This window comes from Pyrgilauda ruficollis, unplaced genomic scaffold, assembly GCF_017590135.1.
Source record: "Pyrgilauda ruficollis isolate IOZ18807 unplaced genomic scaffold, ASM1759013v1 scaffold77, whole genome shotgun sequence".
NCBI classification, from domain to species: domain Eukaryota; kingdom Metazoa; phylum Chordata; class Aves; order Passeriformes; family Passeridae; genus Pyrgilauda; species Pyrgilauda ruficollis.
The window spans coordinates 1,239,210-1,263,389 of NW_024529599.1; the positions used below are offsets into that span (position 1 = coordinate 1,239,210).

Below are 24,180 nucleotides of genomic sequence, written 5' to 3' on the forward strand. Positions count from 1 at the left end.
CAGGAGCAGGGCTGGCTTTGTCCTGCACTCAGCCTTGGTGTGAACTGCCCACGGCACGAAGGAGGTTTGGGACACTTCCCTCAGTGGGGCAAGGGTGGGGATGGGGAGCCCGGGCCGAGGGAAGAGCTGCGGCTGTGGGGACGCTTCTAATCAGGCAGTACCAGAGGCAGTCCCACTGCTGGGACCGCCCGAGTCAGGCACCACGCGGGAAGGCCCCTGGCGGGCGGGCCTTCCAAGCCAGGCCTGCGCGGCGCAGCGCCCGTCACGATGGCAACGGGGTCCTTCCCCGAGCGCGGCGCACAAAATGGCGGCGCCCTTGCTGAGCGCGGCGCTCCGCGGGGCCCGCGGCGGGCGGAGCTTCGGAACGGCCGGTGAGAGACGGGAGAACCAGGGGAGCCCCGAGACCCACCGGGGAAGGGGGGCGTGAAGGGGAGGGTGCTCTTGGACGGCTGTGTCCCGAACGCCAGGCCTTGTCACTAGTGGTGTCCCCCAGGATTCAGTACTGGGCCCAGTGTTGTTTGAGGGTGACCAGTGACTTTGGTGAGGGATCGATGCGTCCTCAGCTCATGGCACAAAGCTGGGAGGGTGGCCGATAGCCCAGAGTGCTGCGAGCCCTTCAGAGGAGCCTGGGCAGGCTGGGGAGAAGGGCGGAGAGGAACTGCCCGAGGTTCAGCACAGGCAGGTGCAGCGTCCTTCACCTGCGAGGAACAGCCCAGGCACCAGCACAGGCCGGGACTGCCCGGCTGCAAAAGCAGCGCTGTGGGGAAGGAGCTGGGGCTCCTGGTGGACAAGGAGCTGTCCATGAGCAGCGCTGTGCCCGAGGGCACGAGAAGGGCACTGGTGTCCCCATTAGGAGAGCATTTCCAGCAGCTCTGGGGGTGATGCTGCCCCTCTGCTCAGCCCCGGCCAGGCCTCCCCTGGAGCAGTGTCCAGCTCTGGGCTCCTCGGGATGACACACGGGTCCTGGAGCAGGTCCTGTGGAGGGCCTCAAAGATGGTCTGGGAACTGGGGCATCTCTGTCCTGGGGAGAGGCTGAGGGTGCTGGGGCTGAGAGGGGCCCTCGTCCCGGTGTGTCCCTGTGCAGGGAGGGCAGAGCAGGGCCCAGGCTCCGCTCCAGGAGCCCAGCAATGGCACCAGAGGCACGGACACCGAGTGATGCCCAGGAAATTCCACCTGGACCATAGGCAGAACTTCTTCCCTGTGCAGTGCCCGAGCCCGGAACAGATTGTCCAGAGAGGGTGTGGAGTGTCCCTCACTGGGGATATTCCAGAGCCATCTGGACACAATCCTGTGCTCTGTGCTCTGGGATGAGCCTGCTGGAGCAGGGCAGTGGGATCAGATGACTCTGGTCCCTTCCTGTGACTCCATGAACGCGGCCGTGGGAGGTGGGGATGGCTCTGGCCCTGTCTGTGCTGTGCCCACCCCAGGCTCTCTCCTCTCTTTCTGACCCCCTGGGATGTGTGTCCCCCCAGCCGTGCTCTGGAAGAGGGCAGCCCCGCTGGGGCCCATGCCCAACGAGGACGTGGACGTGGGGAAGCTGGAGGTGCTGCAGAGGTACCGCAGCTTCGCGCGCTACCTGCGGCAGGCGGAGCGCGCGGGCCGGGAGCCGCGCTGGTGGAACACCTACCACAAACACACCAACCCCCCTGCAGGTACCCCTGAGCCCCCAGAACACCCCCGAGGGCTCTGGCACAGCCTCAGCCCTGTGCAGAGTGCAGATGTCTCCAGGGAAAAGGGGTTTTCCAGAGGGAGGGAGGCTGGGCAGCACCTGCCAAGAGACACGGAGTGAGGAAGGGATTCCTTGGAGCCCCGGTGGTGCCACAGAGAGCAGACAAGGAGGCAGAGCTTCAGGCCTGCAGCAGATAACACAGCTGGGAATGGGAGGGCCATGAGCTGGGGAAGGAGGTGAAGACAGGACAGAATCAAGTCCTGATTGTCCTTTCAGGTCTTTTCTAGTAGGAGGTGTCCTTGTCCATGGCAGGGTGGGAGGTGGATGGTCTTCAACACCCCTCCGAACCCAAACCCTTCCGTGATCCTGATCTCTGGAAGTTTCTGTCTCACCCTGTCAGACATTTCACAGGGGTTTGTGTTTGGGTGGTTTGGGTGCTCACATGTTTCACCTCCTCTCTTCTCACCCCTCCCTGAAGAGCCCCAGACAGACATTGGCCTGCCACGTGAGAGGCTGTCACGGGCAAAGGAGCTCAAGGAAAGAAAGAGGATCCTGAGGGAGAACCACCAGAATGCTGAGATGGAGCGAGCGGCACGGCTCCGGACTGGTCAGTGCCCCAGCAGTTCCCTTCCTGCTCCAGCTGCTCTGTGTGCCCAGCTGCTGCCTCTGCATCCTCCCTCTCTCCTTGCAGTGCTCATTCCCCTCGACGAGGTCAGGGCTGAGTGGGAGAGGACCAGTGGCCCGTTCCACAAGCAGCGCGTGGCCAAGCACTGCGGGGTGTTCCGGGACCTGTTCAAGGGGGCCACCTTCACCCCCTGGGTCGCCCTGAGGGTGCAGTACAGCCAGGAGGATGAGTACCTCGTGCCAGTCTACTATGGGAACATGGTGACTCCATCAGAGGTGAGAGAGGGGAGCTGGGAACAACTTGGAGCCCCTGGGAAGCCTCTTTCTGCCAGGTGCTTCCAACAGGCATGGTTCATTCCAGGGGATGCCTTTTACAAGGGTGTTTCCTCTGTGCTGAAGGAAAATAGTTTATGGATGTGATAGGGACAGAGATTGTAGGGTCTCTGGCAGGAGGCTGATGATTATTTATGCCCTGGTGGATTCCTCACTGGCCTGGCAGTGCCCAGTCTGTGTTGTGTCCAAACCTTGCCCAGACACAGTTCATGGAAGCTGTTGTGTGAGTGATTTACATTCTCTTTATGTTGCTCTTTCAGGCTGCCAGTCCCCCTGCAGTGTCGTACGAGGCAGACAAAGGCTCCCTCTGGACCTTGTTGCTCACAAATCCAGGTGAGCAGCGAGTTCTTTAAAGGAACATGTTTAAGCTGGGTTGTTTCACTCAGCTTTTGGTTAACTCCTGATTCTTTGGCTGCACAGAGATGATGAACACTGGAAGGGTTCAAGGCCAGGTTGGAGTAACCTGGTCTAGTGGAAGGTGTCCCTGCCCATGGTAGGGGGTGGGATGAGATGAGCTTTAAGGTCCCTTCCAGCCCAAACTCTGCTGTGATTCTATGATGTTATATCTGTTAGACTGGGACATGTTACATGTGGAGGAAAGATTGTAGCCTCCCCAAATCCATAGCAGTTGAGAGAAGGAACAGTGAAACAACAGGACCTGTGTCACAATGTAGAGGAGACAATTTCCTGACTGACATCTTTGTTTACCTCCAAACTCCTCTTCCTTGGCAGTCTGCCTGGAAGGCAGCTTTGCTGACACTGTTCACCTTGAGAAACCAAGGCACAGTGAAGGATGCAGCTGCCCAAGAAGATTTCAAGAATCTTGGAACTAGATCTGCAGAGTTCTTTGCTCCTTTTTTTAAACTCAGTCCTATAGCAATGAGTTCCTTTTCTGCTAGGGAAGGAACTCTGGGAGGTCTTGAGCTGCTCTCTCTGGTCAAAGCAGGTCTGGGCGTTCTCACTTCGGGGTGGATGCTGGCACCAGGGTGTCCCTAAGTCCCTTTTTCCTGTTGTGTGTTGGCAGATGGACATTTGAGGGATGCAGACTCGGAGTACCTCCACTGGCTGGTGTGAGTACATCAGAGCCAGGTGCTCTGTGCTTGTGGGCTGGGCACAAACCCCTCCAACAGCTCAGAATCCATGGCTTTTCCTGGTGCTCCTGCCATCAGCTCCTTTAGCCCTGTGTTCTGGGTCCTGCTAAGGATGCAGGAATTCCAGATGTTGCTGCTGTTCAGCATTCCAGTCACTGGGTGGGATTTTTCCTGTGGTGAAAGCAGTCTCTACTATCTATTCCCTTATCAAACGGGGCAGAAATCACATCACAGCATGGCAGAGTGATTTGCAGTCCTGGATGAATCTGCTGGAGGGAAATGAGTGTAAATGCGTTTGTGTTCAGGACCAACATCCCAGGCAGTGACGTCAAGGCTGGCAAGGAGATGTGCCACTACCTGCCCCCCTTCCCTGCCATGGGGACGGGCTACCACCGCTTCATCTTCCTGCTCTTCAAGCAACACGGTCCCGTGGACTTCAGCCAGGATGCTCGGCCCACGCCCTGGTAATTCCCCTGCTCACCTGCTGGGCTTGGCTGCTGCTGCTGCTTGTGGGGTTTGTGTGCCTGTCACTGCACTAGAGGAGCAGCTCCTGTCACTCTGCAGAGTTCTCCAGGGCTGCTTTGGGTTTGTGTGTACTCTGCAGCCACAATCCCAGCACTGCAGAGTCCTGTTGTTACAGAACAGGCTGTTAGAGAGTGGTTTGTCCTGCCCAGAAATGTGCATGGAGCTGGAGACACTGGGAGATTTCCCTTGGTGGCTTCCTTTTCCACCTCTGTCATATGCCCTGGGGTGATGTGGAGCAGGGTACTGCTGCAAGGAGAGGTTCACCTGGTGCTTGTGTCTTGTTTCCAGCTACAGCTTGAAGATGAGAACCTTTAGCACATTTGACTTCTACAAAAAGCATAAGGATGCAATGACCCCGGCAGGGCTGGCATTTTTCCAGTGTCAGTGGGACAGCTCTGTCACTTCCACCTTCCATCAGCTGCTCAGTAAGGAATGGGGACACTGGAGGGGGTCTGTGGGTGGGACATGGCCCTGTGGCTGCAGGCTCTCACTTGGTCTTGGCTAAGCCCTTCCTGAGCCATCCTCCTCCAAACTAACAGCAGCCTGAAGGAGCAACACCTAACCCTTGGCTGAGGATTTTAAAATAACTCCAAGGGTGTGTTTGAGCAGCCCTGGTCCTGTGTGGTGCAGGGGGGTGTGGGGTTCAGATGTGAGCCCCCCTGCTGACCTGTCACTCTCTGCAGACATGAGGGAGCCCGTGTTCGAGTTCGTGCGGCCGCCCCCCTACCACCCTCCGCAGGTGAAGTTCCCTCGGCACCAGCCCCTGAGGTACCTGGACAGGTACCGAGACACACAGGAGCCCACCTACGGCATCTACTAGGAGCTGGCCCCCTCTGTGTCCCTGGGATGCTGGCTCCTGGATTTCCTGTGCTCTCCTCAGTGCCTCAGGAGGGAAATGACAAAGTCTCAGCCCCTCAGCTCTCAGTTTGCCTGTGCTGGGAGCTGGCGTTGGGTGCTCACAGGACTGGCAGCTGCTTAATGAGAACATTCAAAGTGAATCCATGGCCAGGCTGAAACCTTGCTCCTGGTTCTGCAGCAGGGCTGAGCAGTGGCTGGCAGGCTGCATCTCCCCAGAGATGCTCTGCCTTGCTTCCCTGCAAGTATCACAGTTTCCGTTTTGCCTGTTTATGGAACAAACAGAGCCATGCCAGCCTGGATTTCCTCCTCTCACAGTGCTGCGGTTCAGGACTGTCAGATTTTATTTGTGCAGTCCTCCTGGAGAGATGAGTCTGATTAAACACTCTCTGAGCAGTGCTGGCAAAGCTGTCTTTATTGGGAAGAGCGTGTTACCCTGGACAGTTGGCCCAGAGCTGGGGAGCTCAGCAGGGTGCAGGGGAGATGGGCAACCCTTCCACTGGCCAGAGTCACTTCCATTCTTGGATGTTGTAGTTTGGGAATAGAGTGGTTACACAGGTGGTAAACCTGCACAAGGTCAGTGTTTGTGGAGGTGGTTTCAGCTACCCAAGCACGTGGACCTCAGCCTCCTTCTCCTGTCTCCCTGGACAGGACATAGGCATGGGCAGGTGAGCAGAAGCTGAGCTGCTGCTGGTGGTGACCTGGCAGTGCTGCTGCAGGTCCTGTTCCCAGGCCTTGGAGAGTGTCTGCTCCCTGCTCTGCTCCGCTGTGCATCTCCTGTTCACATGGATCCCCAAACACCAACATGTTCCTGCTGGTACAGCTGCCTCTTCCCAGCTCTGGTTCCCAGGGACTTTTTCTGAGGTTCTTTCTACCAGGAAATTGGAGTCTTCAGCAGACAGCTGAGATTGAGTTGAAGTGCTGCCTGTGCTCAGGGCTCTCACCAGTTACCCCTGAACTCCCCCCAGCCTGAAGGATTCTCAGGTCTGGTTTAAGCTGGACTGAGTGCACTGGGAGGTGCCCACAATGGGGACACAGGTTCCAGGCAGACACACAGGTCGTGTTAGCCTCTCTGGGCTTAAAATATTTGGTCAGAATTGGCAGCTGCAGCCCAAAGGAATGTTTTGGAGCTGAAACTTGCTGGGACACGCAGGGAGTTGTGACATATCCCAAGTCCTCTCCTGTGCTCAGGGGGGTGGCTCTGAGCCTGCCTGTGCTATGGAAGCTGGTCTGGATGATCCACCAGAGACCTGCTCCCTGTTTGCCTTCACCTGTGCAGGTGACAGGGAAGCTGCTCATGAGGGGAGGCTGGAAAAACAAGGCTGGGAACATGAGCAAGACAGCACATGGGCCTGGTACAGAGATAAGGCTTGGGCTGGGAAAACTGAAACTGAGCTGTGACAACAAGGGGAAGGTTTGCAGTCCCAGGCACTGCACTGGCCTCCGGGCAGGAGACTCCACCTGCCACCCGAGCAGGGACAGGTGGCCCACATGCCATCTTAATTGTATTTCAGAGTGCTGATGTGCACAGGTGTTGCAAGGAAATTCGTAGGAAAAGGTGGTGTGGGTGTGCATGGGGACATGGCAGACAGCAGCAGCTGTGGTTTAGAAGATGCAAGGGAAGAACATGGTGCTGGTGTGTGTCACAGCCTTGCCAGGGCACAGGGAGGTGACATGTGGCCACAGCAGCAGTGGGTGCCTCTGCTGGTTCCCAGCAGGAGCTCTGCACAGGTCTCTGTGCCAGGGGGACTGCCATGCTCAGCTCAGGGAGCCAGCCCTGGCAGAGCTGAGGATGCCTGGAAGTTCCCTCAAAAGACAATAAAGGAGTGAAAATCCAATTGCACATGGATGTGTGCCTGGCAAACGTGTTCATGGAAATGCACATTGCTCCGATCCCTGTCAGCCTCCTGCGTGTCTCGCTGTGCTGTCACTGCAGCATTCCATCCCCTCTGGAGTCTCCCACCGTGCTTCACAGCCGTCCCTCTCCGCGGGGAGCAGCTCCAGCCCTGCAGCCTGTGGCACAGCCCGTGTGACTTGGGGACAGCCAGCGGGTGTCACTTGAGGAGCGCGTCTGGCCGGGAGCCCTGCCCCGCCTCTGGGCACAGCGTCACCTCCTCCTCCTCCTCCTCTGCGAGTTTCTATTTCCCCGGCTTCTCGTCCCGATCTCCGGCGCAGGCAGGATGGCATCGCCCGTGTCGCAAAAGCTGGAGGAGAAGCTGGTGTGCTCCATCTGCCTGGAGCTGTTCAGGGTGCCCGTGACTTTGCCCTGCGGCCACAACTTCTGCAAGGGCTGCATCGGCGACCACTGGGACAAGCAAAGGCAGGCCGGGACCGACGCGAGCTGCACCTGCCCCGAGTGCCGCCGGGCCTTCGAGCGGTGCCTGGAGCTGGAGAAGAATGTCACCCTGCACAGCGTGGTGGAGCTGGCACGGGGCAGCGAGGAGCGGGGCTCGGCCGCGGGCCGGGGCTCGGCGGCGCCCGCCGAGCTGTGCCGGCAGCACGGGCGGCCGCTGGAGCTCTTCTGCCAGGACGAGAGGCGCTGCATCTGCTGCATCTGCACCCTCCGGGACTGCCGCCGGCACCGGAGGGTGCTCTTCGAGGAGGAGCGAGCCAAAAAGCAGGTGGGTGACACGGCTGGGGCCATGGGGGAACGGGGGGTGCTGTGACAGCTGGGGCACGCACGACATCCACCTCCACTGCCCCGTGTCCTGCTGCAGGGATGTGATGTGCCTCTGTGTGCCAGAGTGCCCAGCTTCAGCTGGACATGGGGCTGGCCAGGGGGGTGCCACCAGTGCCTGGCTGCTCCTTGAGAAACCAGGTGTTAGGAGCAGCAGTGAGCTGAGTAAATCCAGCAGCACGAGATGAACAGTGCCCTATGTGTTTATAACCCTCTGATCTAGAGGAAACAGCTAAAAAAGGGGTGAAAGGCAACACCAAAAATCACTTCTTTGTTATCCTGACACAGAGTCCCCTTCCCAAGCTGCCTCCTTCCCTGTAAGCCTTGTCCTGCAGTCCTGAGAGGGTCCTGGGGGCCAGGTGGGCAGCAGTGGGCTGGTCTGGATGTGCAACTGGACTTGACTGGGAGAAATGACTGGATATAAAACTCAGTGCTCTGGGCCAGTTGAGGGTGTTCAGTCATAGGCTGAACTCGAAGATCTTGGAGGTCTTTTCCAACTATAATATTCTATGTTGGTTCCTCCCTTCATAGACCTTTTTGAAAGAGTCCCTGGAAAAAGCCCAGGAGGAATCAGAGAGGATTGAGCTGGCAATGAAGGAGCTGGAGTTGCAGACAGAGAGCATCAAGGTAACACTGCAGCCTCCCTGTGCTGGCCTGTGGGTGGGAGCACACTGGTTCTCATGGCTCTTCCTGCCCAGGACTGCACCGAGCTCAAAGATGGGATTCAGAACAAATTCAACCACCTGAAGAAAGCTCTGGAGGATCTCAAGTGTCAGACAGTGGCCAGGATTGAGCAGGAGCAGGGGGCAGCCCTGGAGCGTGTGGACAGGAACTGGAACCTGTGCAAGGACCGCCTGGATGTCCTTGGCCAGCACAGGGAGAGGGCTCAGAGCCTGCTGGCCTGCCCTGACCACAGGACCTTCCTGCAGGTACCACCCTGGCACTGTCTCCTCCCGTTTGCTTGGGCCTGCACCCTTTTGATGACAGCAGAATCATGTCCAACCCATTCCCACTGGGAACGCATCCTCACTTTGGCTCAGGGATGTGCAGGGGCTGTGGGGAAGAGCTGTTTTTTGGGGGTCCCTGAAAAGTTGTGTGGGCAATGCTGGGATGCCCCTGTTGCCCACTGGGGAGACGTGGTGAGTGCAAGTGGGTTTGCACAATCCTCCCCAGACTGGTGCATGGTGTCTGTGTGTCTGTCCACAGGAGTTCCCCCTGCTCCCACCTCTGGAGAGCCCAGAGGCGCTGGTGCCCGTGGAGTTTGACATGGCTGCTGTGATCAAGCCCATCTCTGAGATCCTCACCAGCATCTCCAGGCTCCTGCTGGAGGACCTGCCTGCCTCTGTGGCCCCCAAAGCCCCCAGCCATGCTGGCCAAGGTAACCCTCCTGCTCTCAGGGGTACTTTGAAGGGCTCTGAGTCATCCTGAAGATGAGCCTGGCCTGTGTCACTGCTGGGGACACAGCTGCTGGGCACGGGGCTTTGGGATGGGACACATTTACTGGTCAGCAGATGAAGTGGGATGAGCAGAGTGGCCTCCCTGTGGCCCCTCCTTGCTGGGAATGCTGAACCATGGTGGCACATGCCTGCTCCCAGGTTTGGATACAATGCAGTTCCTCCTCCTTCTTCTTCTTTTCTTCCCATGAAGCCAGGAAGAAAGAAGTTTTTGGGTGGCAATACTCAAAATGCCTGTTTCCATCCTCCACAGGTCCAGTGCATACCCAGGAGCTGGCAGTGAAGGCTGTGGCCCCTCTCCCCAAGTGCCAGCTCCGAGCTGAGCTTCTGAAGGGTAAGGAGCACAGGGGGCCTGCAGGGACAGCCCTCACTGGGGTCCCCAGCAGGAAGAGATGTCACCAAGCCAGGCTCCTTCCCAGGAGGAGGGTGGTTGTGGCTGCAGGGACAGGGTCCTTCCCTGGTTCTTCCAGTGTGTCTCCCTAAATGCAGAGAAGGGTGGTGTAGGGGCAGGGTGGATGGGCTGGGATGGGAAAGGACCCACTAGGGGGATTAGCAGCACCAGGAAGTGTTTCCCATGGAACTGAGGCTGTCTGGTATTGGATCAGTCACTGCCCTGTATGGCATAGCCCCAGTCCAGGGCCCTGCCTGCAGTCAGTGCTCTCTATCCAGGGATATGGCCTCAGCATTCCTAGCTACAGTCCTTCATGTCCCCTTTCCTCCCCAGGCCAGCCCTCTCCTGCTTTTAGGAAATTCCTCTGTGCTCCTCTTCCCATCTCCTCCCTGTTGGGAAGAGGTTTGGGTAATGCTCAGGCCATGTTGGTCACATCACTCTTGCCAAGGAGGCAGTGGCTGCTTATGGGACCTGTAGGAATTCCTTCCTTCAGGCCCCACAGAACGTTCTTAGGGTTATTAATAGGAACCCCCTGTTATTTATGGGCAGCAGGCAGGAGCCCAGCCAGCTGCCAGACCCAGGTTCTGGAGGGGGAAGGTGGGGTGCTGGTGGCCAGGGAATGCCCATGGCAGGAGCTATCACAGCCCATGCAGAGGAGAGTAACTCCCTGCAATACCATATTTGCTCACTCAATACATGGTTTTCTCCCCTTCTCCCAACCCACACTGGTATTTTTTGCTCTTAAAACCAAGCACATCCCTGCCAAAATGGCCACAGAGCCACCCTGGTCACAATGGCCAGTGAGCTGGGTTGTGCAAGAACTGTGCAGAATCGTGTCTCAGTGCTCAACAGCTATTTCTGGGCTTTTCCATTTCCCCTAGGGCAGGTGTTGCATCCTCCCCATTACCCTTCCCTTCCAAACAACCATTCCCTTCTCTTTTGGGAGCCAGCCATACAGAATTTAAACCCCATCACTTCTGGGAGGGCATAAAGGTCTGATGAAGCATTTCATCCATGCCCTTGCTCCCCCCAGACCACCGCAACCTGACCTTCGACACCGAGACAGCCAACAAGTACCTGGAGCTGTCCAAAGGTGCCCACAGAGCCAAGCACAGCCCTGGCACCATCTCTGGGAAGGGGCAGGGCCCCCGCTTCGAGCCCTGGCAGGTGCTGTGCACGCAGAGCTGCGGCCCCGGCCGCCACTACTGGGAGGTGAAGATCTCCAGCCACTCTGTCATCCTGGGGGTCACCTACCGGGGGCTCCCCCAGGAGCAGCAGCAGGGTCACAGGTTCAACATCGGCCTGGATGGGGGCTCCTGGGGGCTGCAGGTGCTCGAGGATTGTTACCTGGCCTGGCACAAGGGCCACGCCCAGAAAATCCAGGAGCAGCTCTATAAGAACCTGGGGGTCAGCCTGGATTATGGCAAAGGGCTCCTCTCCTTCTATGGCCTCGGGGAGAAGACAAAACTCATCCACTCCTTCCACTGTGTGTTCACTGAGCCCCTGTACCCTGTGTTTTGGCTGTGTGAGAGGCGAGTGGTGACGCTGTGCCAGAGGGACTGAGCCAGAGCCACCGCGCTGAGCCACAGCCAGGCTGGTGCCAAGGTGGAGCTGCAGCTCAGGCTGTCATGGTGCAGTGGGGTCTCAGCGCTCAGGCAGGTGTGGAGTGCAGTGTTTTAACAAGAGCTGAGGGACAGACATGTAAATTAACCTGTTTGATTTGCATATGCAAATGTCACACTGGTGACACACGGCAGGGCTGGAGCTCACCGTGAGTGCCTCTCCCTGCAGACAGAGTAAAGGAATGGGGGATAAGGAGGGTGAAAAAAAAGAGATTTTCCTCTTTCTTCCATCCCTGCCAAATTTCCCAAACTTTGGGAAGGTTTGGATGAAGGGGACTCCAGAGGGAGGTGCTACTGCCACGGGATGCTCAATTCTGAGGGACCTCTGTGCTCACACAGCCTCACATGCAGGCAGGTCCTGCACCCCCCAGCCCCTTCTTGGTTCCCTCCTGCTGTTCTCAGACCTGGCAGAGCAACTTCTCAGGGTTCTACGCTGCAGCTCTTTGTACAATGCTGTTTTTCCTAATAAAGCTTTATTTTCTTACTGGTTTGACCTTGCTGCTGTTGGCAGATGTGGGACCCTGCAGCGCTGGGGATGGGAGGGAGCTGTGTACCCCTGCTGTCACAGCCATCCCTGCAGGGTCCCCTCCTGCCCCTCTGTGTCCCCTTGGGGCCTATGACCAACCCTTGGAGCAACCAGCAGGGCCAGAAGGTGCTTTATTTACTGTAGCACTGTGATAAGGAAAGCTGGTTTCCTACTGCTCTGCTCCAAGGTTGATTTGGCACAGAAGAAAATCCAAAGTTTTCATTGATGTTTTTCCAAGGGTGAGACTGCAGGTCCAACATCTCCTCCCACTCCTGTGGGAGTGCTGGTGAGGATTAACAGGGTGAAACTGGGCACTGGGTTCAAAAGTGCTGGGGATGTGAATGCCTGGGAAATGAATCACATCATTTTTTCCTTCAGGGACAAAAAACTTAAAAGGATCAATCCCCTTCTTCAAGAACAGATAGGATTTGTCTTGTGCTTCCTGCTTCACTCAACACCTCCCTGCTCCTCACAGCCCTGTCCTTGGGTGAGGCCTTGGGCCAGTATGTACCTGGGAATTTATCCAAGTCCAAAAATTGTCTGTGTATCCTGCACAGAAGGAGTCCAGGGATCTTCTGAGGCAGATCTTCACTCTAAAAGCACTTCAGGGTCTCCCAGCCCTCTGGTGCCTGCCAGTTCCTGCCAGACCCCAGAGAAAAAGGGGACAGTGGCTGAGCCAGGACCTGGGCACTGCAGCCCTCTTTGGCCGTGGGGAGGGCTGATGTAGATCCATGAACTCGAGGGCTGCCAGGAAAGCACCTGCACCTATGCACGGGGGGCTCAGGACCTTCCATGTGGCCCCAGGGTGGGGAGCAGTGGAGTTACAGCAGGTCCTGGATGGGGAAGGAATGCTCAAGGGGAGCAGCAGGTCCTTGGGAGGGGGACTGGAATGGGCTGGCAACACCTTCCCTGAATGGGAGATTCGGGAAAGGTCAGCAGCTTCCCTTGGGAGCTGGGGAGGGCCCAGATCCCAGATGGGCAGATCCTTTAGGAGGCGGCAGACCCTGGGTGGGGGCAGCACATCCTCAGCAGAGTGACATCCCCCCGGGGCTGATCTCCCTGAAGGCAGCGCATGCCAGGGAGAGGGACCAGATGGGAGCAGATCCCACTGGGGGCGAGACCCTTTCCAGGGCGGCGGGACCCGGTGCCGGGAGGATGCTGTGGGTCAGTGCCCCGAGGACCCAGCAGCGCCCCCGGCACGGCGGGGAGCGGAGCCCCGGCTGCGGTCGCGGGGAGGCGGAGCGGGCGGGCGGGGCGCGGCTGCCGCCCGCCTCCGCCGGGGCTGGGACCGGGGCCGGGGCCGGTCGGGGCGTTCAGGGATGGATGCTACGCCCGGGAGCGCCCCGTCGTCCTCCGCCGCGGCGTTCCGCCTGGCGCTGGCGGCTCCGGGGCTGCCCGAGGGTCCCCTCGGCTGCCCCATCTGCCTGGACGTGCTGCGGGACCCGGTGACGGTGCCGTGCGGGCACAACTTCTGCCAGGGCTGCTTGCAGGCGCTCCGCCAGCAGCCAGGCCCCCCCGACGGCGGCGGGGCGGGCGGGGCCGCCCGCTGCCCGCTGTGCCAGGAGCCCGTCCCCGCGGCCCTGCGCCTCTGCAAGAACCGCGCCCTGTGCGAGCTCCTGCCGCTGCTGGCGGCCGCCACCGGCGGCTCGTCCCCGACGTCCCCGGCAGCCGCGTCCCCGATGGCGCCGGGAGCCGAGGAGGAGGATGCTGCGGGGGAGGAAGGAGCGGCGGTGCTGTGCGATGTGTGCCCGCCCGGGTCCCGCGTGGCGGCCGAGCGCTCGTGCCTGGTGTGCCTGGCGTCCTTCTGCGGGCCGCACCTGGAGCCGCACCGGCGCGCCCCGGCGTTCCGCGCACACCGGCTGGTGGCCCCGCTGCGCCGGCTGGAGGAGGGGCTGTGCCCCCGCCACCTGCAGCCCCTCGACGGCTTCTGCCGCACCGAGCAGAGCTGTGTCTGCGCCCGCTGCCGCGCCCACGAGCATCGCGCCCACGACGTGGTGCCCCTCGAGCAGGAGCGGGAGCACAAGCAGGTGCGTGCGGTGGGGAGGGGCGCGGAGGTGCCCCCGCGGGCGGGAGCCTGGCGTGGGGGTGTCGTGGGTGCTCTGAGGCGCGGCATCCCTCGGAGGGGTTCATCCTGCGCCCACGGGGAGCCCCGTCCCCAGGTGGGGTGTGTGCAGGTGCAGCACTGCTGGGATGCCATGTAGGGGGGGTGCTGTACTCTCACCCCTCGGGGGGTCCCACCCCAACATATGGACAGGGTGCTGCGCCTTCAGGGAACCCCTGGGATTGGGACAGGATGGGCAGGTGGGGACGGGAATCGGGGCAGAGGCGCTGCCGGGCATCCCGTGGGGAGTCCTCCCGCTGCGGAGCCGAACTCGCGGTGCCGTGGGTGTAGGGCTGGGGCGAGGCTGCCCGGGACACCCCAGAGCGCCACCCCCGCGGTCCCGGGGCACCCGCCCTGCCCGTCCCGTTCCCACAGCTCCGTCGAGGCGGTTTTTCGCCCGCGCTGGCAGCCGGCCCGGCCGCCGCTCCCGCTCCCCCAGCCTTTTGTATCCTGCCGTTTGGCAGCGGGGCTTTTTCCATCACTCCCATTCCCAGATGTGACTGAGTCACCTCCTAAACTCACACCCACGAGCCTTCCCAGGAGCAGGAGCTCCAGTCCCAACGTGGTGCTGCTTTCCTGGGCACTGCTGCCTTGAAAGTGTGGGGCTTTGTGGGACTGCAGGCAGATTGGAGCCTGTGGTGGCATCTCGCATGGCCATGAGGCATTTGGAGACCTTGGGAGAGTTTGCCATTTCCAAGGAGGAGCCCAGCCCCACGCAGCACCCCAAGCCAGCTCCCCCTCCTGATGGGCTGCTAGGATTGCAGGAAAACCCTTTTATCGGCATTATTAGTCATGAGGTGCCTTAAAATAGAAAGTGTGTGTAATCCCAGCCCCGAGGAGCTGTCAGACCTCAGCAGGCGCTGCTTAATGTCGCCTGCAGGACCTCTGTGCCTGCCCTCGGCCACCGCCCTCGCACTGCGGGCTGGGGTGGATGCGCGGGGAAAGCACCTGTAGCTGCTCCCCGGGAACAAGCACTGCAGGGGCTGAGCATCAGCAGGGAGCTGTCTGGCTGGGGAGTGCCCTCCTGGCTCCCGAGGGACCCGTCCTCGTGATGGGCAATGGCTGAGCCAACAATAGCGTCTCAGGAAACGCCGTGTTCGGAAGGTGCTTCCGGAGCTGGGGCTTTGCTCCTAAACAGAAACCTCCAGGGGACTCTGTGCTGAGTTTCTCAGTGCTCCAGGCCTGCCTTTCAGCTTCTGCACCAAACTCAGGTGGATTTTTCCCAGCCCTGGGTACTCACTAAGAGCACTCTTAGCTTCAGTCACTGCCTGATGGGTTTGCTTTCAGATTCCTGTTTTGTTTGGTTCTTGCTGGGACCAGGGTAGGGAACATGGAGCTGGACATGACCCTTTCGTTTTCCAGCTGAGTGAGAAGGGATGTTTGCAGGTTGGATGTTGCAGGGAAGGAAAACAGGAAAACAACTCATGGTTCCCCTTGCATCCTTCACGCCAAGCCTGGTAGCAAGGCCATGGTCAGAGAGCGTCTGTGGATCGAGCTCAGGGAGAGGCTGAATGCCCTGTGGCTCCCACTGGGACTGGGGGTAAAGCTCAGTGTTTGTCCTTCATGTCTGCAGGCCCAGCAAGCCAAATTCCTCAGTGATGTGGAGAATGAGCTGGAGGAGCTGGCAGTCACCATCACCCAGGCCAAGAAGATGGTGGAGCTCATTAAGGTGACTCTGCAATGCCTTTGCTCTGTTAGTGCAGCTCTGCTGGGCTGGGGGTGGAGGAGAAGGGGCTGTGAGATTTTGGGGTGCATGGGCTGTAAAGATGGTGCTCACAGGAGCACCATGAAACTATGGAGATCCTGGCAGAGACCCCTGAGGATTCCTTCTCCTCATCCCTGCCAACACTCCTGGTGTCTCTGGTTGCTTTAATTTTTAACATGGAAGAAGGAACAGGGCAAGGGCCATGCCAGGGCATCCTCTGGCTCTTGCACCTTCTCTCCCCAGGCTCATGGGGGGGTTGTCCCCTTTGGTCCTTGTGCAAAAACGTCACTTTCCTGCTTGGGGACACCAAATGTGATGCAGCCTTAAGTGGCAGTGCCCAGCCAGGGCTCTTGAGAGCTGCACTGTGAAGTGATCTGAGTTCTTGGGTGAAGGGGGTGATGGAGTGTCAGGGGGATTCCACAGAGCTGAGAACTGGGTGCTGGGCAGGGCACAGGCGTGGCTCTCCTGGACCCTACCTGTGGGACCTGACCCCTCTCTCCCCGCACTCAGGGTGCTGCCACAAAGGAGAGGGAAAGGGTTGAGAAGCTCTTTGCAGAGGCCTCTGAGGTGCTGGCAGCCTTCCAGAAGGAGGTGACGGGATTCATCGAGGACGGGGAGCGCTCCATGCTGGGCGAGGCCGAGGCCGATCTGCGCTGGAAGGAGCAGAGACGAGCCAAGCTGGCACAGTGCAAGCAAAGCCTGGAGAGCGTCCCCAGCACCGACACCATCTACTTCCTCCAGGTGGGACGGGGCAAGAGGGAGCTGACAATGTTGTATTTTGGGCTTTTGTCTCATTTCCCGTGGAGCTGGGGGCCAGGAGCCCTGGGATGTGCAGGCTGCTGAGTCTCACTCTTGCTGGCACAGTCCTCTCCCCTCCCTTCTCCCAGGGGAACCAGGCAGCCAAGATTTTCCCCTCCATCACCACCACCTCTGTCCTGTCTGTGACTCAGGACAGGCTGATGTGTTGCCCAGAGGGGGTACCTGGGTGTGGGGGAGAGCAAGAGTTTGGGGTGCCCCACTGCCTCCTCCAGAATTCTCCCCGCTCCCTGACAGCCCAGCAAGAGGAGACATTTTAGGGAGGAGATGCTGCTCCGTGCGAGGTGGGCACGGTCTGAGTCCTGGTTTGAAAGGGAGTGAAGAGAAGGTGCCAGGAACACGTGGCTGGGAAAGAGCTCTCCTCCCTTATGCTGTCCTTGGGCCAAGTCCTGAGAGCTGCCAGATCCCAGATCCTCCAGGGCCGGGTGGGGTCCTGGAACAAGAGACAACTTTGGCTTGTTTGAAACCTCCTGAAACTCCGTCTTTTTTGGCTCAGGAATTTCAGGCCTTGAAAGCAGCCATGGAAGAAAACCTCTCTCCACCTTTGAGCTTCCAGAAAGAGCTGAACTTCACCAAGTGCACCCAAGCTGTGGGTGCCATGAAGGATGTGCTGTCCACTGCCTGCAAAAACCAGTGGAACCACTTGCAGGGGAAAGGAATTGATGGATTGAATTGCCAGGAGATGGAGGAAGGTTCGTGTTCACCCGGCCCCTCTGCCTGGATGGTTTCCTGTCCCTTTCCCTCTTCCCTGCGTGGGTGGGAGGTGGCTGCATGGCCCCTGTGAGCGCTGGCCCCTGTCCTTCCAGCCCTGGAAGCTGCTCAGCACGGGTTCCCTGCACGTTGCACAATCCCTGTCTGGGCTTACGCCTCTTTGAGGTTTTGTGAATTTTTCCACGGAGACTGGAGACTGGAGAAGCAACAAACAGCCTGGGAGTTAGGCAGGGCCCTGTGGGAGGGGGCAAGTGGCCAAAGTGGCCTCCTGTGAAAGGGGACTCTTCTTCCCAGGACAGACAATCCTCCTCATGGGGCAGACTGTGGGCTCCCAAACATGCCAGGGTTAGAGAGCTGATGTGGCAGCTCCCTCCCATGCTGTCTCATTTAACCTGAGCTCTCTCCTTTCACATTTTCTGGGATGCCCATGGGAATTGTAACCGGTTCCTTGCCCTGCTGCCCACCTCCCTGGGGTGACAAAAGTGACGTCTGTCCTTTCCTGTGTGGGAGCCACTGGGGATGTGCAGGGGGAGTGGGGATGCTGGCTGGGGCTGTGACAGCTCAGTGCCATCGGGGCAGGGGACAATGTTCCAGTAGCCCCCTTGGTGGTGGTTTGGTTCCTTTGCTGATGCAAACCCTTCTGTCCCTGTCTCTGCAGCGTTGGCTGAATCCCGATTTCCAGACAAGTCAAACAATCCTGCCTGCCTGGAGAGCCGTGATTATTTCCTGAAATGTAAGTGCGGTGTTGGAGCCCTGGGTACTGAGAGTTTTGGGCTTTCTGTGCTGAAAGGCACAGACCCTCAAAAGAACTCTACATTTAACCTGAGGCTGTGGAGAAAGGCTTCTAAAATTAAATAATAGAGCTAGGATTATGGGTGTGTGGTTTGAATAGAAGTGTGTAACATCACGTAGCAGAAAACTTAGAGTTTAAGGTTTTAGAGTATAATAATATATATAAAGCTAAGATGGAAGCTTTAAGGCAGTGATTAGTCTTTCTTCTTCACCTTCTTCTCCATGGGTTTAAGTGGTATTTTATTTATTTTGGTGGGTGACTTCTGCTTTGGGTTGTTGCTAAGGCCCATCTTCCCTTTCCTCTCTCCTTCCCGCCTGCCTGGCGCTGATCCAGCGGCTGCGGGAGCGCTGCCACCAGCAGAGGAAATTCTGCTTGGCTAACAGGGAGGCCTCCTGCCTTTCCTGACAACAGTCAGAGCCTGGTTAGGTGATGGACTTTTTCCCTTGTCTGTGGTTCTGCTGGCCCAGCTGCCCCAGGGGCGCTGCAGGCGTCCTGTGTAATTCCTGCTGCTTTCCAGCCCTTGGCAAGTTGGATCCTCTTTAAATTAGATCAGAGCTTGTGTGTTGTGTTTGTCTGCCTTGTTTGCTGCAGGACTCTGGGCTGGTGAGGGTTGTCTGCAGCAGCAGAATGACAGGGATCATGCAGTGGTGGAGCAGAGTGGGGCAGGAGAGGCTGAGGCTGGAGGGTGCAGGGCTGGGCTTGAGCTCCCACACCCTACCTGTGTGTCCCCAGCCTTACAGGGGATATGGGGTCACCTGCTGACATGTCCTTAGGGGAAAAGATCTGCCTCAGTGGCACAGAGCAGCAAAATCTGGCCTCCAGGAGGGTGTGCTCTTGTGCTGTCACACTGGGACATGCCATGGTCCACACTGCCATTCAGCTGATAGTGATCCATGCCCAGGGTTGTTCCCTGGAAGAACTTCCTTGGGCATCCCCTCTGTTTGGGATCCATCAGTGGCTCTCACATGGCCCATGGCTGCACTTGCCAGAGGCTGCCTGTTTGCAGCTGTGGCATACCTGGCTGTTCTCTCTTCTTGGGGTCTCAACTGCATTTATTTGTGGTTACCTGAAATATGTTTTTATGTGAGATTTCCTTATCACCAGTCTGTCAGGTGGATTCTCCAATGTCTGGTATCACGGTTGAGCTCCTCAAGCAGCCCCTCTGCCCTCTCCTCTGCCCAGTACCCTGTATTCATCCTGCTTATGGGGTATCAGCTCTTTCAGCCTTTCATCCTCATTGACTGAAATTTGCCGTGGGACTTAAAAGCAAGGGGACAGAGTGATGGGAAGGGTCAGAAAGGATCATGCTCATCATCAAAGGCTGGGGCAGGGAGGATTTCCTTGCACTTCCCTCCACATGCTCACTCCTCCCTCTTGCCCCACACAGTTGCCTTCATCATCGACCTGGACAGTGACACAGCTGACAAATTCATCCAGCTGTTCGGCACCAAGGGGGCCAAGCGGGTGCTGTGCCCCATCCCCTACCCGGAGAGCCCCACCCGCTTCATCAACTGCGAGCAGGTGCTGGGTTTGAACCTCATGAACAGGGGCAACTACTACTGGGAGGTGGAGCTGATCGACGGCTGGGTGAGCATCGGGGTCATCGCCGAGGACTTCGACCCGCGGGAGGCCTACAACCACGGCCGCCTGGGCAGGAACGACAGGTCCTGCTGCCTGCAGTGGAACGGCCAGAACTACGTGGCCTGGTTTGGTGGCTTTGAGCGTGCCATCCAGCAGCCCTTCTTCCACACCATCGGCGTCTTCCTGGAGTATTCGGAGAAGGCTTTAACCTTCTACGGAGTCAAGGACTCCAAAATGACCTGCCTGCAGCAGCTCAAGGTCTCCTCTTCTGCCAAGGGGAAGCTTGACCCGTTACAGAACAGGATCAACCGGCAGTTTGGCTCTCTTTTCTCGTGCAAGCTGAAGCCAGCCTTCTTCCTGGAGAGCGTGGATGCCCACCTGCAGATCGGGCCGCTGAAGAAGGACTGTGTGTCGGTGCTGAAGCGCCGGTGACTGCCCGGGGAGAGGGGCACGGACAGACCCACAGAAGTCTCTCCTGCAGGTTATTGCCACCTCTCCTTGGTAGCCCTGTGTGTGTCTGTGGCAGCCCTCCCTCCTCTCTGCGCTGTTGGGGACCCAGGGCTGGATGGAGCCTCCTGATGGGCAGGGCTGGGGGCCAGGATGGGGCTGGGTCCGAGTGCCAGCTCTGCCGCTGAGTGAGCTTGGGCCAGTCCCTGCGCTGCTCCCTGCCCCTCAGCTTCCCTTTCTGGACATCAGGGACTGCCACAGCCTTTCTTGGTAAAGTGTGCTGCTCAGAAGTGCCACATGGATTTGGAGCTGTGCCTTGGCCACCTGCCCAGTCCCTCTGCTTCACCTCTGCTCACTCTGCCCCGGCGACTTGTGCAGATGCTTTGTGCCTTATCTCAGGCTCTGTTCCTGATGCTTTTTTAAGTGCTGCCTCGTTGACACCTTCTGCATGCTCCTCACAAAGTGCCTTTGGTGGAGCAAGCCCTCTGTGGACAGGTGAACCCCCAAGGCAGACGTGGTCACTTCCCATCCCCTCTGTGCCCTGGCATGGGCGAGTTGGTGCTCCAGGGAGAGGGATGTGGAGGAGCCTGGCTGGGTGCTGGGGCGATGCTGGAGTGATGCAGCACCTCTCCTTGCAGGGCTGCCCACCCATTAGTGCTGCAAATGTGAAACAAGGATCTCTGCCCAGCTGGGAAAGGGAGAAACCTCCTGCTGAGAAGCAGCACAACTGTTCCCAGCTGGAGATGGGGAAGGGAACAGCACAAGCCAAGTTTTGAGGATGTGCTTTAAGTAAACACATTCTTTGGTAACTCCTAGCAAAGCTTCGCAGCCAAATTTTCCCCCATGTTTTTGAAGGCACCGCTGTTCTCTGGGATTTTAGTACTGTTAAATGACCAACTCTTCAAGAACCCTGGGCAAGAACCCTGAACCCTCTTCAAGAACTTGAGCTGAAAATCTGCCCCTTAGCTTAGGGATTTTTAAGTGACAGAGGTGCTGTGAATATGTCCCAGAGATAAATGGTCTGGTTTAGTTTCTAGGACAGCTGTGCCTCGATAAAGGTGCAGCATCAGTCAGCTACTAAATGACCCTTTAGACTCTGGGAATAAGTAACAATTAACAAAAACTACTCTCAAGCAAAGGGGAACACTGTTCCCTTCAGGAAAGGTGGAAACTTGGGGCTGAGAGACAAAACTGCCAGTTCACGTGTCCTAAGGGAGCTTTTTCAGAAGGAAAACAGAGAAATACTGCCTGTGAGAGCGGCACAGAGCAGCCCCTGTCTCAGCACAGCGTGCCTTTCCACAAGTTTATTTTTTCTGGGGTTATTTTGCTACCTACCTCCCAAAGCCTGCTTTACAGAACCGTGGTGCTGTGTAATGTACATCTGGAGAGAAAATACAGAGGGTCAGGTTCTTCACTGGCATGAGTGAGTCAGGGATGATGCAACAACCAGCAGGAATAATAAACAGCCCATTCAGCTAAATATATGATATATATATATTTTTTTTTTCCCCAAAGGATAAGATGGAAATCATAGTGCTATATTCAAGTGGAGCCAAGGGAAAAATGTGAATAAAAGGCAGGCACAAAGCTGGCAGGTTTGAAATTAAAGCCACGTTTACACGCTGAGGCTCAAAGAGCTCCTTTACTTGACTCCTTTGCCAGAACTGCCAGTTTCTGGTGGTGCAGAAAGAGCTGCCAGTGCCCTGAAAACTGGGATATTTTAGTGGATGAAGGGTCTGAATGCAGCCACCCCTTTCCCTGGGGCAAGGCTGGTGAGTCAGTTTGGGAAGGGGCTTGCTGGGATCTGTCTGCAAATTCCTCCTCCTCCTCCCCTGCATGAGGTTTCTCCTAAACTGCTGCGAGCAGTGGGAAAAGGAACAGTAGGGCTTCCAGAATGAAATCTTCAGCTGAAATCTTGGCCTTTCCTGGCTGGTGGGAATGCTGCCCAGACTTCTGTCCGGATGGGAATTCATTCCCTGCGTCCTGAGCTCCAAACCCTCTTTGTTTGGCTGGCGCCAGCGGCCCCTGCAGAGCTCAGCCCTTGCACGAGATGTCAGCGGTGACACAGAGCAGGCTGCTCAGCACAGGGGCACAACATGCTGTCAGGAGCTCCTGGAGGGATGGGAACTGCAGAGCTGTGCCCCAGCACGGTCACATCCTGGCCGGACAGGGAAGGGAAGGAACTTTGTCTCTGCAGGAAGAGATCTCTCCCAGGTGGGGCCACGTCTGCGCCCTAAATCTCATTTATTCAGGCTGAACTCGCACAGTTTGCAGCGAGGAGTTTTGCCAGGGTAAACACAGCAGAACTGGGTCTTTGCCCTGTTTGGTTTCGCTGTAGGTGGATTGATTGCTCCAAGGGGAAACCCATGCTGGAGCCACTCATCCCACCCTTTTCCACGTTCCCAACGCACAGACACAAACCTCTGACCTCCTTCAGGGCTCGGGAGGCTCAGAGGGATCCTCTCTTTCCCTCTTTCCATCCTGCCACCACGTGGGAGCAGCTCAGGAGGCCCCTGGGTGTCTGGGCATGGTGCGGGGTTGTGCTGCTGCTTTGGGGGGATTCACGGATGCAGCTCCACGGAGGATGTGCCGCAGTTGGGAAGTGCCCAAGCCTCTCTTTCCTGCTTGCTTTTATCCTGGTTGGGAGAGCTAAAACCCCTCCTGCTTTAGGGATGGTGTAAAATAGGAGCAATCCCCTCAGGAGCTGGGTCAGAGTTTGCCCTGTGCTGCCAGGAATTTGTAAACTGGAACAACCAGGGAGTGTGCGCTGTGCCAGCTCTGGATTTTGCTGTAAACAAAGGGTTAAAAGCAAGGTGAGATGGGTTGGGATGGATTGATAACACTTGGCAATTTAAACAGCCTTTCCTTGTTCCCTTGGGTTATTTCTGCTGTCACAGAGTGTTCCTCTTTTTAATTAGGATTTTTTAAATACAGTAACTGTAGGGTGTTTTACAGTGTGTGAAAAAACTGTAACAGAATAATGTAACGGTGTTAGAGACTATGATTTGACCATTAAATATGATACAGTCATTGCCCTGGGTTGTCTTTCCTTTAAATACCAAACCATTTGACTTGTCCCATTATCTCGTGTTTACTTTTCTGAGTCCTGCACATCTGGCATAAAATAAGACAGATTTTATTTTCCCAGTGTGTCCAAGGGAATTCTGCCACATACACTTTTTTTATTGCAAAAGGAGTGGAAGAACCTTAAAATCCAATGATAATTGCCAGCCCTGGGCAATTCAAAACAATGAATTGTCTCAGTTCTCTCTGCTATGCCTGTCCTCATCCTACAAATAAAAAAGATTATCAGATTAGCTATTTTTTCCTTAGTGTTTTTAAGTTTTAGGGTATAACTTTCCAAGGTTTTCTGTGTGATGAGGAGGTTTAGAGCTTCACACACACACTGGCAATTACAGCAGCATCTTTTTAAAGTGAAGGGTGCTTTTCTTAATCGCAAATGTCAGTTGGAGTTAGGATAAAAATGTTATTTGTTGAGCCTTAGTTCATGTGAGGTGCCAATGCTCCATCTGGGCATTTCGGTGGAAGCCGAGTGCATTCTGCTCCTGACTTTAATAGGAGAAGAATCAGAACTGTTTGTTATGGCTGTTTCTTAAAAGGGAAACTTACTGCTTATTGAAAAAGCGGATATGAAAAGCACAAACTTGTTCTTTTCCTGCCAAGAAACCATACAGATTATGTCACTGCATTTATTTAAATCTGGTTTCCATTATGTCGTTTTTCTGCTTTCCCCCCCCTACCCGCGTCTGGTTCTCAGACAGGGCTGGGCTGCAAATCCAGGGAATAGCTCAGATCCATTAAAAATCTGTAATAGAGGGTAATACCTGCTCTTATTTGTATATTATTAATATACAGCTGTCGGTTATTGATCTGAGGGAGTCCTTCAGGCAGTATTGCAGGGTTCCTATTTTTAATGAAGTTATGCAGTCATTAATTTTTTTTAATTCCTCCTACTTGCACACCTGGAGGTGAGGGTTTAGACCCTTCCTGCAGATCTGCAGATGCCACAGCTGTTTTCTTGCTCCCAGATTCCTGACAGACGGACACACAGACACTGTCCTGGCTTGTTTACAGGGAAACCAGTTAGTCCTTCTAGTTTAACACACTTCAGTATAAACGGGTAATTTTTTGGATGTGCTGGATTCCACCACTGAAAGCAGCCAATAACAGGATCAAAAATCTGTTTGCAAGTGTGCGAAACAGGAAATGCACATCAAGTGGGAATTTAAAAAATCGTG

The 24,180-nt window shown here is 56.8% G+C and overlaps 2 protein-coding genes across 2 annotated transcripts; both read left to right on the plus strand.

Annotated features, from left to right (window-relative positions):
• Positions 1-252: 252 nt before the first annotated feature.
• Positions 253-5,493, plus strand: MRPL38 (mitochondrial ribosomal protein L38). Its single transcript, XM_041486698.1, has 9 exons — positions 253-371; positions 1,473-1,652; positions 2,148-2,276; positions 2,361-2,569; positions 2,887-2,959; positions 3,651-3,696; positions 4,023-4,181; positions 4,531-4,667; positions 4,926-5,493. The coding sequence occupies exons 1-9, from the start codon at positions 305-307 to the stop codon at positions 5,060-5,062; spliced, it is 1,137 nt and encodes a 378-aa protein (XP_041342632.1). The 5' UTR covers positions 253-304; the 3' UTR covers positions 5,063-5,493.
• A 953-nt stretch (positions 5,494-6,446) lies between these two features.
• Positions 6,447-23,217, plus strand: LOC121363809 (E3 ubiquitin-protein ligase TRIM47-like). Its single transcript, XM_041486495.1, has 12 exons — positions 6,447-7,718; positions 8,306-8,401; positions 8,473-8,703; positions 8,981-9,152; positions 9,482-9,562; positions 10,653-11,179; positions 12,898-13,794; positions 15,442-15,537; positions 16,084-16,314; positions 16,886-17,081; positions 17,759-17,833; positions 19,281-23,217. The coding sequence occupies exons 1-12, from the start codon at positions 7,278-7,280 to the stop codon at positions 19,904-19,906; spliced, it is 3,669 nt and encodes a 1,222-aa protein (XP_041342429.1). The 5' UTR covers positions 6,447-7,277; the 3' UTR covers positions 19,907-23,217.
• Positions 23,218-24,180: the final 963 nt, after the last annotated feature.